The sequence below is a fragment of the Diadema antillarum genome, unplaced genomic scaffold (assembly GCF_040938485.1).
Source record: "Diadema antillarum isolate AM-2024a unplaced genomic scaffold, OU_Dant_1.0 seq00000570_RagTag, whole genome shotgun sequence".
In the NCBI taxonomy this organism is placed as follows: domain Eukaryota; kingdom Metazoa; phylum Echinodermata; class Echinoidea; order Diadematoida; family Diadematidae; genus Diadema; species Diadema antillarum.
Window position 1 is genome coordinate 259,179 of NW_027271508.1, and position 16,653 is coordinate 275,831.

Genomic DNA, 16,653 nt, shown 5'->3' on the forward strand with positions numbered 1-16,653 from the left:
ATTGTGGACTATATTGTGCCAGACTAGTGTGGTATTACTTTTTGGCCAAGTAGGTATTTTGGTTGATATGAAATTATAACTGGGGCCTTATGCAGTGGTCAGTAAATTTCCCAGACATCACCAAATTTTTAGCTATCATGCCTGTTTGCTAGCACTGACAGTTGTGAGCAAAGAGCTTGAGGAACGAAGTGAAGCACTTTTAGGGTGAGGGACATTTTTGAGATTTTTTTTTGTCATTAGTCACGATTAAGAGAAAAGCCTAAACCTGCCCCACCACTCCTACTGACTAATCCAGTTAGTCCACTTTGACCAATGGCATTTGCACAATTCGCCCGTTGGCCATCAGTGTTTTAAACTTCTATTTCCTGCAGCTTCTTGGGGACAACACTGTTTGAGTAGTCGTGATTTTTTGCTACCAAACTGGCTGTAGTGAAAATTCAGTAAATTCAAGGGCGAAAAGTTACAAATGTCAAAACAGATCTTGAGAGGGCCCCTCGAGCTGGGGTCCACTGACTAGTCCTTGTGTAAAGACCTTCTGCTTGCTTCTCATGCAATCAGTAGAATAAGAGTATTTTTTGGACAAAGACTGCTCTCCACTCAGCTTAAAAAGTTTTGATTGGCCTGCTAGAGGGATTTTTTGCCATTGCTACTGACAAGTAGTTTAAGTGGACAGTGTGGGGGGTTTTGCCATCATGCTCTGTTTTATGAAGGTGAAGCCATGAAAAGGCGCACAGTGTGAATGGACCTGACGCTTGACATTTGTTTCCATCTGGTTTTTGTTTACAATGATCAGGAGATGTGTCAGTAGAGGGGCGACAGACCTTGGGGAAAACAACGTTTGCAGAGGAGGGCTAGTGCCCTGGGTTTCAAACCTTGCTGCATTCACAGAATGAAAGCAGGAATCACAAGTAAGAATAATATCAGATCTATCTGTCTTGCAACATCACGACTCAATCATACCTTTTTAATGTGTCCCTGCTCATCTGTAGATACCATTTGCTATTCCTGGTTTGTCCCTGCATGTGGACATGGCTTTGCATAAATCAGAGTAAACCTATTACATGTTTTGGATGTGGGACACTGGTCCACTCTGTTTTTGTTAAGAATGGAAAATATGGTAACATTACTCTGTAAACTTTTGTGAGGTCCTTCATGAGGCTTAGATTAAGTTTTTTACTTTTGTTTTTGCCCCGTTGTGTCATGGTGCAGTGGGGAAGAAAGCACTGAAAGATCCATATCCACATAGAGGAGTTTATCCAACTTTTCTAATCTCTCATTCCTAGGAAATACAGGGAATTGGTTTAATTTTGTTTACACTCTCCTCAGTCGCTGTACTGAGTAAACAGTTTTTACAAGAAGGAAAACCATCAGCTGGCTCTTTCATCCTTACTTGTGATGCAGCTCCCTGACATAAGCTTCTTGTCCCCCCCCCCCCCCTTTGTGGTCAGTTTGTCCCAGATGAGGCGCAAGATTCCTCCAGCTGCTAGACCTCCGTCCCACTTCTCCCAAGAGGTGCCAGCCCCCGCTTCGCCTGGGGGACACCTTTTGAGCCAGCGGGCGTGGAGGGAGACCATCGTCCACTGCCAGCAGAAAAAACGAGTTACGGGGGTGGTGCTCTGCAAACCTCCGCCTCCTACACTCCATCCTCATGGGACCAGCTCAATCGCCACGGCAGCTCGGGAATCGGTTTGTGGGCCAAAGGTCAAGGGTCGAGCAGGTATTGACACTTTTTATGGAGGATGCCTTTGACTGGAAATATGTTTTCATTAATGACTTGCTGATCATAATGGTTTGCCTGCTGTGCTTTGTAATATGCTGCTTGGTGCTTTAAAATGAATTGTAGTTTTGCAAGTTTTAATACAAATATGATTTTTCTAATGTATTTCATTTTTCCTTTCTCCAGCTTTGACCAGAATTCAATGGAAATTTCAATTTTTTTTTTTTAATGAATATGACAGGGAAGACTTGTGATGAAACCAGGTTGTCTCACATTTTCAAGATTGATCAAGATTTTTGAAGGGGAAAAATTTTTATCTAAATCTGAGTACACACAGTCATGAAAAATACCTGGGTGGGACTTGTTTTTGGTCCCCCACACGGATGCTCTGTAAGTTTCAGTGGTGTTTTACTGCCTACCTTCATGTAGGAAAATCCGTGAAATTTCTGCGAACTGTTGTGACGAGGAAACAGCGTGCGTCAAGTGATGGCGGGCCAAAACGTCCACGCCTTTGATGCCTGGAGGCAAAGTCCCTTGAGGTTTCTGCTGACGTCCTCCCCCTCAGGAAATCGTTGCCCCTGGAAAACGAGACAGAAAAGTCACTGTAGAGCTTCTCCAAGAGCTCCTGGCAAAAGGTTAGTAGTGGACCCAAGAAGAAGCAGATAGGCAATTGCACAGTAATCTTGAAGGCTATACTTATTGTAAGAGGATTTTTACAAGTGATAGAGCTTCCTCTGCTACAATTGGGATTATGTTTTATTGTTTATTACCTCCGCCAAGGGTAGAAGTTATGTTTTTTCGTCGGCGTTTGGTTTTGTTTTTGTGTGTCCTGTTTTGTCCTGTGTGCCCAAATAACTCAAAAAAAGTTGTGAACAGATTTGGATGAAAACTTACATAAAAGGTTTTAGAATGGCACAAGGAAGGAATGATTAAATTTTTGTTTAGTGATTGGGAATTTTTTTATGGGTTTTTTGTGAAGAAATTTTTTCGATATTTTTGGCAGGTAGGGTCCACTGAAACTTGAGAGTTTCAAAGCTGCACATTTTTTGAGGTTTTCCATACGTCTACTAGGGTGAGGCACGCTACACAGCTGGAATTTGATAAACGTAAACAGAAGTGCTCTATATTGGGAAATCGGGTGATTTTTCAGCATGCATATGTATGGGTAGGAATCACCGATCTCTGTGGAACAACAAGATCAGCAGTGGAAATGAGCTGCTTGACTTCGTTGGAAAAGGGTTTTCATTGTAAATGTAAAGTAGGGCCCACAATATTTGTAATGTTTTCTGGAGTTGGGATTTTACTCTGTGGTATTATTGATCAACTTCACTTGTAGATACTAATGTGTTTACTCCCCATATCAAAAGGGAAAAAAAAAAATAACAGAAAATAAATTGAAACTCGAATCACTGAGCAACATATAACCTGCATCAAAAATATTGCGGGTAGTACCCTTTTAGTTTTGTTTAGACAACTCAAACTCCAATCTGGTCCACTAGATTTAAACAAGTAAAAAAAAAACATAGAGGGAACAGTTTTCATGATTGCCAAAGCACTTCTACTGGCCCTGAGGACTTTGGACAGTGGTTGGATAAAGGGGGCAATGCTAATACCTCTATTGCTGAGGTATTGCATGTTTACACAGGGCTCAACACTAACCTTTTTCTCTCCAATGGGCCTGTTTCAGGCCACTAAAAATCTTTGAATTTGACATTTTTGGTGTCCCCAAAAAAAGAAATGTAATAGCTGGAAAAATGAAAAGAAAACACCTAAAAACATTCATTTTTGAATTTTCAGCTTCTTGATCAAGCCCACCAAAAAGATATCCTTCTTTAATAAAAAATTTTGGTGGCCTGACAAAAAAATTTTTAGTGGCCCTGGGGGCATCGGGCCCACTGCTTATGTTTGAGCCCTGCATTACATCACCCTGTCCACTCAATAATTTCCCCTGGCTGTCACTCATAGCTGAAGGAATAAGCCAGGTGAGGGTTTATGATAACTTTTCAATGGACCGTAGGCAGGCTCATACGAGTTTACAGATAATTGGACCTCTGACATTACTCATACAGGTGAACGATGAGGACTCTGTGGCTGAAACTGGACCTCCCAGGCTGCCGGCGCCTTCCTCCTACTGACCATGGACCCTACGTCAGTGCACTCTGTCCGACCAATCGCAGTCGGTCCTCCAGTCTGATGTCCGTCGCAGTACGTCCGGTGTGCTGGACGGCTCCCATGATTTCAGACGTGGGGCGAGTGATTGCCCTCGTCGGTCCCAGGGAGGAAGCGGTGTCCAAGATTTCCTGTCGTTTTCTCTTACGGCCATCTTGAAAAGAACTCATCGCCTTCATTTTTGTCAACCAGTAATATTCTCTCTTCATTCTTTTTCTTTTTTAGTGGTGTTTAGGCTGTCTGCTATCAAACCTTCAGTAATCATAAAGTGGATGAAGTATATTTTTGCAAAAAGTCAAGCTTAGCTGTCATGAGCAAATTTCTTAAAAATGTGTAAATTTTCTTGAAGGCATCACTTATAAAATCTGTAGTTCCATTTCTGTATGCACTCTTGAAGAAAATTAGTGGTAGAGCAAGGGAAAATGCGTGATTAAGACAGTCTTGGGTCCCACTACATTTTTCTTGCTGCAGACTAAATATATTCAAAAAATATCAGTTTTATCCTCTTTTTTAGAATAAGCATGTATTTTGCGCACTGTTTTTAAACTATTGTGATACTATTAAAGCCATAGAGTAGTCCTCCAAAACATGTTTTAAGATCTGTACGTCCACTTTGATTTTTTGTCATAGTATCCATGTATGCAAATTAGCTGAGATTTTTTCTTATGAAAACTTTAAGCACGCACCTGTTTAATGATGTCTCTTGTGTGGTTCAGGTGGGGTGCAGCAGCGAGTGCGGACCAACCTGTACGGCTCCCTGCTGAAACTACCTCCAGATCCCTCAGAGGGCCCAGGGAAAATCCCCCACCCCTGCAGGGGGCCCCCGCCCTCAACTCCGCGCTCCTCGAGGAGTACGAGAGGGTGACCCTCGGCCCAACATGGCCGTCATTCAGGAGTTTTGGCGAGGCTTTCTGTGACCTGGTGTGCAGGGATGCGTGTGATGGCCATGAGCTTGGCAGGGTAGGATGCTATTATTGCATGTATAATTGTGTGTCTGTGTGTGTGTGTCTGTCTCACATGATATTTTAAAAACCCATGTATGTCTGAGCTCTTAGCTGTAGCTATGCTATTTTTTTTTTCTTTCACTATCAAGTTGAATTATAAAAAAAAAGAGCAAAAAACAAGACCAAAAAAAAAAAACGTTGCTGTTGTATAAGTTTACATTAACCCACTGAAGAGGTTTACAGTGCGCCAGACCTACACAAAAAGCTACTTTGGAATGATAGGAATGCGAGGATTACCTTAAATCCTTCCTAAATATCAATCAGTTTGTGGCAAACATACCATGTATATAAGCTCATCTGCAAGTATGAATGTGAAAAATCAGTGAAACAGAGGGCAGAAAAGGATGGAGCAAGATTCCCCACATATCACAAATCAAAAATACTTACGGAGATGTCAGAGCCTAAAAATTGTCAGAGATGTGATTAGAATATGAGTTTCATGAACTTGTCTGCATGAATGTTTTGTAAGCTATCTATCAACTTTTGTAATGAAATGTTGTTTCTACATGCATTTTAGTTTGTATAAGAGTGGTCACAGTGTCCAAATGATTTTCAACTACATTGTAGTAGATTTCCAAACAACTCACAGTTTTAGTATGAGCTTAACAACCATTTTGAGATATAGATCAGAGCTGCCAAAGCTTTTTACGTTACTTGATGTTTCCTACTCACCCATTTGCCCGATGACATTCCAGACTTTGGCCCTCTCTGTGATTGATGCCGTTAACACCATTGACCACCGGGGTCATTGGCTGACCTTCCTGGCTGCCAAGGGGTACCTGAGGAATTTTGTGGAGGGCCTCCTACACATGGACGCCGCCCTCCAGCAGTGCTTGCAGCCAACCCCTGAACCCATGAAGGCCCTCTACATCTATGAGTCTACCATGGTGAGTGTGTATGCCATATCTACTCAGATGCAGTGGAAGAATGTGATTCTGGTGCATGGATTATCTGTTTTAAAGACAGTGCAGATATGGTTTTACTTTTTATTAGACTTCCTTCACTTGTGGTCAAGCTAGCTACACAAGTATGTGGTGGTAGCTGTGAAACTATGATCGGATACATTGTACATTCCCATTCCGGATATCAAGTTCATACATATAGCAGACAGGACACCCTTACTTTTCGATTGTTTGTTTGTTCGTGTATTTGCTTGTTTGTTTGCTTGTTTGTTTCCATTCTCTCTGCCTTTCTTTAAATTTTCTAAAGTCAAAGGAGTGCCTCAAGTGTCCTGTAGGATGGCATTTAAAATGGCATTGACATTTTGTTTGGTTCTTTCCTAGTCACTTCTGACAAGGGTAGCAGAGAGTGTGTCAGGAGCCCAAGCCCTTCTACAAATGGGTCTGATGGCGAGACTAGCCCAGTGCAGGTTCCTTGACCTTCGACCTGATCAAAGCAGGTAAGTGCTGTGTGACCTCATGCAACTGTTTCCGAACCTCCTGTCATGAAAGGTATTGCAAGGAACTCTGGACATAAGTGATCTTGGGTAACTTTTAAGGACAACACATGTTATTGTATAAAGAACGAATTATTGATTTGAACTTCCAGTGCTTGCAAAAAGAGGGATGGGATTTAGTTTGTGCTAAGTCATGACAAATCAAGGTTTACCTTTTTACCTGAACATTGGTATTAGCGCTTTACTTGAACATTGCAACAGTGACATTATCAGTGCATTGAATAGTGTCATATTGATATAGTTAGGGTGGGGAAGCTTTGAATGTGTTGGGGAAATCTCTATCTAGAGGTGTATGATATATCTAGTAGAAGCAGCATTGGTGGGAGTGTATGTTTTACCATGTGCTGAGTGCTTCACTCGCTGTATTAATGACTATATGGTTTCCTTCAATGATATCCTTCCGTTGTCCCTTTTTAGTTTATTATTTTCATCTGTTCTGCATCTGATCATCAGAATTTCTTTAATATGAGAATGTAAAAAAAATACTCAAATTACTTTTACTGGCATGGGGCTATTGTGCAATTACCTCAGTGAAAATCACCTGTTCAAGAACACTTTGCTTTCCACAGAAACAGAATGTCAGTCAGATATCTTACTACTGCATTTCTCTCCCTTGTCATGCACGTGTGCAAATAAAGGCTTAAATTCACCAGTCCTAAACATTTCTATCCATTTCAGTAATTTGAAAGTCACAATAATCGCATAACGATCTCATCTATCTAAACCTTTGGTATTTTGTAGATGAAGCCACTCTCCTTGCTAGAACCAACATTGAAAGTCTCTGCTTTTGTTTCCGATCATTACAATTGCAACAAAAAAATCATTATGAAGTGATTACAGATGGAGCCTAACTTTAAGCATAAGAATATAACTTTGTTATAGTGATTAGACATGTTTCAATGACACCTTTTTTGGCCTGCAGTCATCCCATCATGACAGATGGTATTGAAGCTGTCTCTGTCGATTCCTTCTTGCCCGATGTGATGAGTCGCTATCGGCAACTCCTCTTCCCTGTTCTCCGGCTCAGCATGACAATTCTCACCTCCCTAGGCTGTCAGCACAAGGAGGCAACCAGTCAGGTGAGTCTCTTCAATGGCTTGACTGCCTAGTGAAGCAAAAATTGATGTCTGCAAAACCGATAAGTATGAATGTTTCAGTACAAAGTGAGAGGTATGTTCTTGTTCCTTGCTGTGATCTGGAAAAAGTCTCAAATTCACAAAGGTGATACTAGTATATGGGCAGCAGCCCTTCAGGAGAAATGGTCTGAAATGACATGATAGGCTATGCACAGTTACAATCACAGTCTGAAATCACGATCTCTTGTAGCCACAATAATGAAAGACCTTGATATACTGTACGTGGTAGTCTCATCACAAAGGGTCTCCCCCTCAGCATTCCCTTCAAACTTCAATATGTTTGTGAAAGATAAATATTATTGTAGTATCCTAGTGTCATGCAGATGCCAGTGAATAATTTCAGTCAATGAAATAAATCTGTTGAAATACAGAGACGAATGAAATATTGAAGTAGGTTTCTGTGCATTGGCATGATATGTGAGTTCTATTTGTTTGATTGATATGTGAGTTATTTTGTGAGATTGATATGTCAGTTACATTTGCGAGATTGATATGTGAGTTATATTTGTGAGATGAACATGTATCATCAGTTTAAGTACGTCTGCTTACCTTGCAATAGGTTCTCCACTTCATCGTCTCTCACTCCGACACATTCACACTCATTCTGAGGGAACAGCACCAGCGCCCTCACAAGGAATCACTGGAAGAGTTGGCACTGGTGACGGGGGTTGTGTGCTCCGTAATGGGAGAAGGTAAAGTACTGTACATGGATGGGCATTACGATTGCTTACCAAATTAAAATCTGTTGCTCAGGAGAGTGATGTTGGTAACCACAAGATTGTAGACTCTTGGCCTCGTCCATCCCCTGACTGCTTCTTACAAAGATCAAAATTGTCTGCATTTACGTTTGAATCTACTCGTAAAACAATCAGAAGCGTAAGCATACAATATGTGACATTTTGTACACAGTATGTTTAGTGTACTAGCAGTATGCCCATTTTGTAACTAAAACGATTGTTGATTGCAAGGATGATACACTGTTAATTTTATTCTGCCATATACTTCAGCCTTATGCATTGTGTCGGCTCTATACTGCACTTTTGCCATAATCATTTAAGGAAGAATAAAAACAGAACAAAACAAACATCTCTTAACTTCCTTTTCCTTTTCCTCTTTTTATTTCCTTGTGCTCCTAGTCATCTGTATCTTGTACACTTTCCCTTTACTGTTCTGCTTTTGTCTTTTTACTCCCCCCCCCCCCCCTTCCGTTGGAGTACTATAATTTGATTGTGGATTTAATTTTCTTTGTATGAATAAATGGTGTTCCTGAGAAATGACCCATGTTTTTTTGTGCTGTTGTCTGGTGGTGGTTAATTGGTTGGTTGATTGTGATATTGTTAAGCATGCTTACTCTGTCCTTCATTATGTTTATTTATCAGTGGACTACTTTGATCCAACCCTCTTGGAGCTCTCGGGTCCCTCCAACGTTCCCCTCCAGACCCACCTCACCCGTCTCCACAGGCAGGTGGTGGCCCTGGTGCCCCGCTTCAGCTCCTTGGACCAGTGCCTCAAGGAGCTGGGCACCAGCGAGGCACGGCACCACGGCAGGGCGGGGCAGTCAGAGGACAGGGGAGGGGTGGCGGGAGGTGATGAAGGCGGCAGAGGGCAGAGTGGACGGTCAGCACTGCTGGAGATCATCAGTCACGTCATCGGCTACTGCCGGACGGTCGTGGTGAGATCAGGTTGGTAGAGCATTCTTGCCTTTGCAGGGCATGGTCATGCTATCTCCTTACCCACCATATATCATGCTGTGATTTACTAGACAGAGAACATGAGTGATAGCCCTCATTTGGGAAGTATTGTGGGGATGTGGAACAGATATAAACTCATTTTGACTAACATCATATGTAGGGCTTCAGAGCTTTGCCATCATTATAACTTCAAAAATATTGCAGTTACCATGGCAACAACTTACATGCCCACAAGTTATTTGTTGTTTGTTTTTTCAAATATCTGATGGTGTTGGTAAGTAACTAAAAAAAAAGTGACCTTTGCTTTCTGAAAATGAATGATTCCATTTATTCAGTACAACCACTTCAGTGATGCTTACTTGCCTGAGCAAAAAGGTTCTTTGGATCTGTGACATACTTCAGATGGGTGATTAAAAAACATTTGTGGTGTCAGGAGCGTCATACAGTTGGCAGTTTATAAAACTGAGTTTATGTGTGATTAGCTCAGTTTGTTCATTGGGGGAGGGGAATATGCATGAGTCTGTGTTCGAACAGACTTTGTATGGACAATGATTGGCCAAAGCTATGTTGTATTGCAATATCTATGTTTCTCCAAATATTGGTTTTTCACACTTTAGGAAACACTGCTGATGAATGCCAGATTCTCTTCACACCATCTCTCCAGGAGGCTGTTGCAAGAGACTATCAAAGATTAGAAGGTAGGAAGCCAGTGCTTGAAAGCTTTTGGCATTTCTTTCTGTGTGTCTGTGTGGTTTGGCATGGCTTTACTTTATTAGATGTTTAGTTCATTTTGTTGCTCCTATGGAAAGATATAACCTGAACAATATCTTCAGTGGGGTCAGTGAAATTGACTACTTTATCAGTAGAAACATCAACACTGTCAGTCAGACACAAAATAGGACATGTCTAATATGGCATTCATTGGAGATATTTTCTAACTGATCCTCATAGTTCAGGGTACCTGTACTCTGTGTTCAAACCAAAAGTGATGGAATGTGATATAATGTGGTATTTGCGTTATATAAATGTGACAACACACTTTTTGATCCACGTAACTTTGATTCTCGTCATATTCCTCACTGTTGTGGCATCAGCAGTAGAGACCATGCAAACTCGCTGTGACTTCATAAGACGGGAAAAAAGAAATGCATTGCTTTTGCTGTCATGTCCTCTTACTAATCAGAGCACTAATGAGTAGGGTTGTCTATAGACGAGGTTCTGTGATGTCAAATGACGCGTTGCCAGAGGGGCAAACCCAAATGTACACTGTATAATAAGCGCGTAGCTCTAGTGAGCAGTACATGTGCCACATACGTACCCGTCTGCCTGTCATGGGACGTAGTTTGTAACATTTACATGCTTGCCATTGCATATGAGGGCCTACATACGCACTTTTTGCCCCTCAGCATTGCTGATGTCATTGGAATCTAGTCTATAGAAGGTCTAATTGTTGTTATAAAAAGCTGATACCCATCACAGCTTCAGGGTTCTCATGCACTTCTCTTCTATCTTCCCAGCTTCCTCGATGGCTTCCCGGGACCTTTCAAGGCCTCCGAGCCTAGGGCTGATTGTACGCCATCTCCGCCAGGCTTCAGCTGAATTTCTCGTTGCCATGGAGACTCATCAGCAGTCCCTCCACAAACTCCAGAATGTGGCAGATCTTCCAGCAGAGGAACTGAAAGAGGTCAGTTGGGGGGAAAAAAATAATGTCTTTTTGAGATGTAGTCATAAAAAAGTATCTTGAATGTCTGTTTTGTGTTTTAAGTAGTGTCTATTAGTGACCTTATTTTGTGAAGTCTCTGTGTGTGGTGTGTTTACAGCAAGTGTGACGATATATTACTGTAATCACCAGCACTTTGGGGCACTCACTGCTTTATTTCAATTGATATGTTGACTTCGAGTGATATTTATGCTTTACTGTTTCTCTACATAATTTCATGCCGCTATCCTGGAGCTGTAGCATTCTGAAAGTTAATGCATACTGTGTGATAGAAAGCATTCTTAGAGGAGAAACTAGGCAGATTTTGTTCTAAATCTCTCATGTATTCATACATGGAAATGGGGTGCTTCTGAATTGCTGTATTGACTTCTGGTGATTTAGACTGTTCATTGTTTCTGTACATCATTCCTTGTAGCCTGAGGAGGGGGTGGGGAAATAGCTGTCCTAGAGCTGCGGTATTCTTCAGCTTATCACGCAATTGCAATTTGTGTAATAGAAATGTATTTCTTGAGGAGGAACGTGGCAGATTTTAAGTTGTTCTGAATCTCTCACATGTTTACACAGAAAATTCTGAAGTGCCTCTTACTTCATAAGGATTTTCTTTCGAACTATTTCGTTTATGTCGCAAATGATTGTGCTAAGCTCATGTTCAAGAAGAAGAGCAAAAGGCAGAGGCAAAGTTTGTGGGTTCTGTAAAGATCTGTCTTGTTTGTTAGAAGTTTTCAGTTGAGTTACCCTTAAACTTTTCCTGTGATAAAAGCAGTATGCATGGAATGGGCAAACAAGTAAAATGACGCCCTGGGTTTGTGGTGTTTAAATTTCTCTGGCTCAGCTCTCCAAGCTTTGGGTGGGGCCAGGCACCAAGCTCTCCTCCCAACAGCGGCTCCACCTAGCAACCAGACAGCTCACACACGAGGTCAGGAACAGAGTGCAGGAGCTGTCTCTTCTCTTTTGTATCCTTGACAATCACCAGCCCACCACTGAATCAGCCACTATGTGTAGGCTGTAGCCACTATATAAATGCTGGAAATGATATTACTTATCCTCTCCACAAACTTGTGTCTATAGGCCAATGTAATATGTATCTGAATGGATTCAAATTTGTGCACACTTTATTGTTACATTTTATCTTGTAATGTATGGTACAAAAAGTTGCTCGTAGCCCCATTGGTTGAATGTGCATAATGTCAGGGCGTGTATGATTATAAAAGCATCTGGTATCAAGTCAGAGCTTTTCATGACTAGATCTGCAATCACCTCCTTTGACAAGAGGAATAAACTCCACTTAGCAGACATGCTTCACCATGCCAGGTGGAAAAATCCACTGTCCAAAGGGCCTCAGTCCCGCAGGCAGTGATGGGATAGTATAATTTGTAAACTCCAAATCATCAGTTACCTCCAGCTTTACAAGCAGAATTCTTTAACAGCTGTCCCTAAATAAAAACACTGCTTGTTATGTTCCTTTGTGCATAATTACTACTGTCAGCCAGTAGCCAAGCACAGCCAATGGCTGAATTTTCATACCATACATTATGGGATGAAATAGAAAGTGAAATGAAAAATAGATGAAATTAAATGTATGTTTTAAGAATAACGGGAGGTTAGAGAACTCATCACTCTGCGCTCCCTCCCTTACTCATGATAGTGTTGAATTATTATTCTATCTCAGTGGTACTTTCCCCACAGTAGTCATCAGCTTTCAAATATGCCGATTGCATACGGACAGTGTCTCATATTACACAAATTTAGCCAAGGGCTCTGTGCAGCCGGTGGCTGAGTTCTGTACACTTCCATTACTCATAATGTACAAATTGAATTTCAAATAGTTTTTCATTTAATTTTGTATCAACATGATGATTTTTCTGCGAATGCGGAGTATGAGGGTTGTGTTATATTGTATTAATTCCATTAGACAGAGTTGATAAGATTGTAAATCAGTAGATCAATTTGATATGCTTATGAATCATGTTATTGCAAATTAGTATGCCATAAAGAGTATCAGTTCTTAGAGTGCCCCCTATAATTTATGTTTGGTGCACATAGCAAATGCTTCATGGGAAGAGTATTCTGGAGTTTCTAGAAGGGACATAATGGCATTTTGCATTTTTAGTCTTGATAGTCCTGTTTTGAATGAGTCACAAAAGGGAAAGAAAGGATATCTTGTCAATGTGTTGTATTCCTGAATTAGTCGTTCATCAGATGCAATCGAGTGTGACATGTTTTTAGTCTGGCGCCATCTGGAGTACTACTTCTTGCACTGTCGGCCAAGTAGGAGTGGCTCTACCCCCTTTTCAGCCTCCTTTGCACTCCGCCAACCTCCCAGAAACCTTGCAGGTGAGCCTCTACGTCAAGTGATAGGATGTTGTAGTGTGGATGCAGATAAGTCACACTTCTGGGAATGAATACTAGGATGACTGCTCACTTTGCTTTTAAGGTATCAAGGGAGGTCAGAGAATCTGTCTTGTGAACACATGGGCCCAAATTCACAAAGGTGGTTTAAATTTAGACCATGGTTTAAAGGCATGATTTAAATTCGCAGACAAAACAAAAACCCAGCATTAGTGCTTTAAAATAGTTCCAAAATGTTAGTTTGGGATAGAAACAATCACTATAAATATTTGAATCCGTATAATCAATGTTAAGTATTGTTAAATACACAAAATGTGAACAATAGTTATAATAAAACTGTTGCCAGACTAAACCATCTACAGTTATAGTTTAATGAGAACTAGATATATCGCTACGGCTACTGATATGCCTCCGCCATAATGCATGGTTCTCCTAATAGGTCTATAGTACAATGTCTTGACAATGTGTGATGACAGTTTCACACAATTGGCAAAATATTAAAATGACAGGTTTGACACAAATGTGCTGAATGTTCACTTTCCTAGAACTAGGTTCAATTGGATGAATGATTAAAATGTCAGAGTGCAGGTATTTGGGGAACTGATGATTTTTACTTGACATTTGACCCTTTTATAAGTTTATGCATTGAGTAATTTTCAAGGTATTGAGAAAAAGTATAATTTCAGTATTAAATGCGAAAATAGCATTATCTAAACCTGGCCTTTGACCTTTGACCTCACAGTTCGAAAGAGAATCACTGTTAGGTTGAACATGCATAAATATGTAAGTTTCATGATGATACCTTGAGTTACTTTCGAGATATGGAGGAAAAAGTGCAATTTAGCACTTTCACTTGACCTTTACCTTTTGACCTTTGACCTTTTGGCAAGAAACTTCCCCAAAAATATATATTGGGTAATACATGCCATACATCAAGTTAAAGAAAAAAAAAATTCAGGCATATTGCATTTTAAGGAAAGTAGTGATATTTTGAGGAGTTGATCTTGACCTTTGACCCCCTGACCTTTGACCCATGACCCCCAACTTCCCTAGATAATCACTGCCCATCGGTACAAGCATATATACTAAGTTCCATGAAGATACCTTGAACCATTTGCGAGATATGGAGAAAAACATGAAATTTCATTTTTTTCCACAAAATAACCTGTGACCTTTGACCTTTGACCCTGTGACCCTAAAATCCACACAAAGTATTATCCCCCAAGGATATACCCTCATACCAAGTTTGATGTAAAACCACCACACGGTTCTTGAGATATCGACAAAAACAAAACGGGACGGACGGACGTACGGACGGACGGACGGACGGACGGACGGACGACCCGAAAACATAATGCCTCCGGCCACTTCGTTGCGGAGGCATAAAAATACTGGTATCTCCTTATATTTAAGGCTTTATTGCAAAAATTTTATACGGTAGGGTGTTTTGTGATACAATAGACCTACACATATGCATCAAATGTGATATCTTGAACATTTTTAAAATCACTCTTCCCAAAGGTAAATAGGACCTTGAAATCTAGTCCATAGACTAAAATAAGCATGAAATAGGTGTACCTTTGACATGCCCGCATCAACACGCATTTACTACTGGACGTCTGTTGATGTACGCAATCTGTCACATGTATTTACTTAGAAGAAATTTGCAAAAATCACAATCTAAACTTCAACCACCTTCATGAATTCAAGCCATGATGGTATTTATACTGATTGCCCATTAAAAGGTTAGGACCAGACATACTTTTCATCACAGTTTGGGTCTTGAATGAATGAGACGGACAAATATGTTATAGAGTAGCACAAAAGTTACCCAAGATATCATGATAGTTTCATAGCGCATGAACAAGGTCATTGTGCTAAATTGTCCACTATTTTTTGTAGTCATACAGTAAATATGTTGGTATTATCCATATGTGGGTATTAGTAATAGTTTTGCACACTTATTGTACATAGGACTGCCATATGCCTGATAATATTATCATTTATGTGCTAAGATATAGCTTGTGTTATTGTGAGAGAAACTCTGTTGATGGGTACACTACAGTCATATTCCCACTTGCCTTTATTGTGTAGGTTGGTGAAGTATGTTGACTCTAATAATATTTACTCATTCTTGATAATTCCATTCAGACATGTCAAGCCCAGCTCTGAATGAGTCTGATCTATACCGCCAGTCCCTCTTCCCCGCCACCAGCCCAGAGGCTTTGGGCATCACCCAGGAGGATCTCAAGCAGGTAAAACTCTCTCTTCTCTCACTCAATTAGCATATCGCCTCAGTAAACTCTGTCAAAGTTACAACATGTATTGCTCAATGCTTGCAAGCCTTTCTCTCATGCCACAGAATTTCTTTGGGTGTAAAGAAAGTGAAACCTTTCGTAGCTGTTCCAAGATATTTCCATACATGTTGAATAAATTTTGAATCAACAAATTGTATGCGATGTTAAGCTGTAGAATTGTCATTCTTTAATTGGAGGACATTGATAAAAGGCTAAAGATAGTTGGTCAAGGCATGATTTCTCGCCCAAGTTAAAAACTTGCTTATATTATAGAGGCACATAATTGGTTTGCTTTCAGCACACAGTTTTTTGCTTGTTTGACATATGAGTCCCTTCACTAAATTGCAAGCATCTTTTTAACAGCAGAACATGACCTTTTCTTTCTGCTTTGTTCACAATATAGGTAAAACAAAAGGGGACTATCAAAGCTTCGTGGAAAAAATTGTTCCCTAACTAAACCAATCTTTCCTCCTCTGCTTTAACTGTCTTTTTACCCTTAAGTTGCGTGTGGATGCCACCAAGTGCCTGAGTGAATCCCTACTGAAGAAGACTCAGGAGATTGAGGCCCTGTTTGGAGCCCAGCGACGCTCGACTCGACACTCATTTGTGGCCGCTCTGGCCCGCCGCATCAGGCGCCTGATAACGTTGGATGCACCCAGATGATCACGTGATGTGTGCGCGTCTCCAAAAAAAGACAGTAAATGACTGCCTTTTATGCAGGTTTTCTCATCAATTGACAAGTGTCGGCGAATCAACATTATCGCATCAGTTTGATGCCTGCTTAGTTCTGTTTTGTGTTAAGTTCAGTGTCTGTGAGTCAACATATATGTGCACAAGAATGCTGTTTAGAGCAAGATAACTTGTTGATAATGATTTGCCAGAGGAGAATGTGATTCAGTGTTGTCATTCTGTAGTCTTCAGAAGACTCAAGTGAAGCCCAGAGCCAGATGTGTGCGTCATGTTTGTACAGTCTCCTTCGAGGTTACATACAAATCAACAGTAAAAGTTGATGCAAGACACTACTACTCAACATACAATACGTAGAGCTCATGTACTCGTATGTGAAATGTTAGGCCAAAAATCATTGCAGGTATTTGTACTACTTAATGAAAAA

General features: G+C 40.7%; 1 protein-coding gene across 1 annotated transcript in view; it reads left to right on the plus strand.

Annotated features, from left to right (window-relative positions):
- Positions 1–16,202, plus strand: part of LOC139735354 (nuclear pore complex protein Nup205-like) — a 41,322-nt gene extending 25,120 nt beyond the window's left edge. The window contains exons 22-36 of the mRNA XM_071646100.1: positions 990–1,048; positions 1,449–1,686; positions 2,283–2,352; positions 3,828–4,005; positions 4,603–4,846; positions 5,586–5,777; positions 6,174–6,289; positions 7,269–7,425; positions 8,042–8,174; positions 8,862–9,164; positions 9,791–9,871; positions 10,691–10,857; positions 11,726–11,891; positions 15,394–15,497; positions 16,041–16,202. Coding sequence (XP_071502201.1) covers positions 990–1,048; positions 1,449–1,686; positions 2,283–2,352; positions 3,828–4,005; positions 4,603–4,846; positions 5,586–5,777; positions 6,174–6,289; positions 7,269–7,425; positions 8,042–8,174; positions 8,862–9,164; positions 9,791–9,871; positions 10,691–10,857; positions 11,726–11,891; positions 15,394–15,497; positions 16,041–16,202 — 2,370 coding nt within the window. The remainder of the gene's footprint in view (positions 1–989; positions 1,049–1,448; positions 1,687–2,282; positions 2,353–3,827; positions 4,006–4,602; positions 4,847–5,585; positions 5,778–6,173; positions 6,290–7,268; positions 7,426–8,041; positions 8,175–8,861; positions 9,165–9,790; positions 9,872–10,690; positions 10,858–11,725; positions 11,892–15,393; positions 15,498–16,040) is intronic.
- Positions 16,203–16,653: the final 451 nt, after the last annotated feature.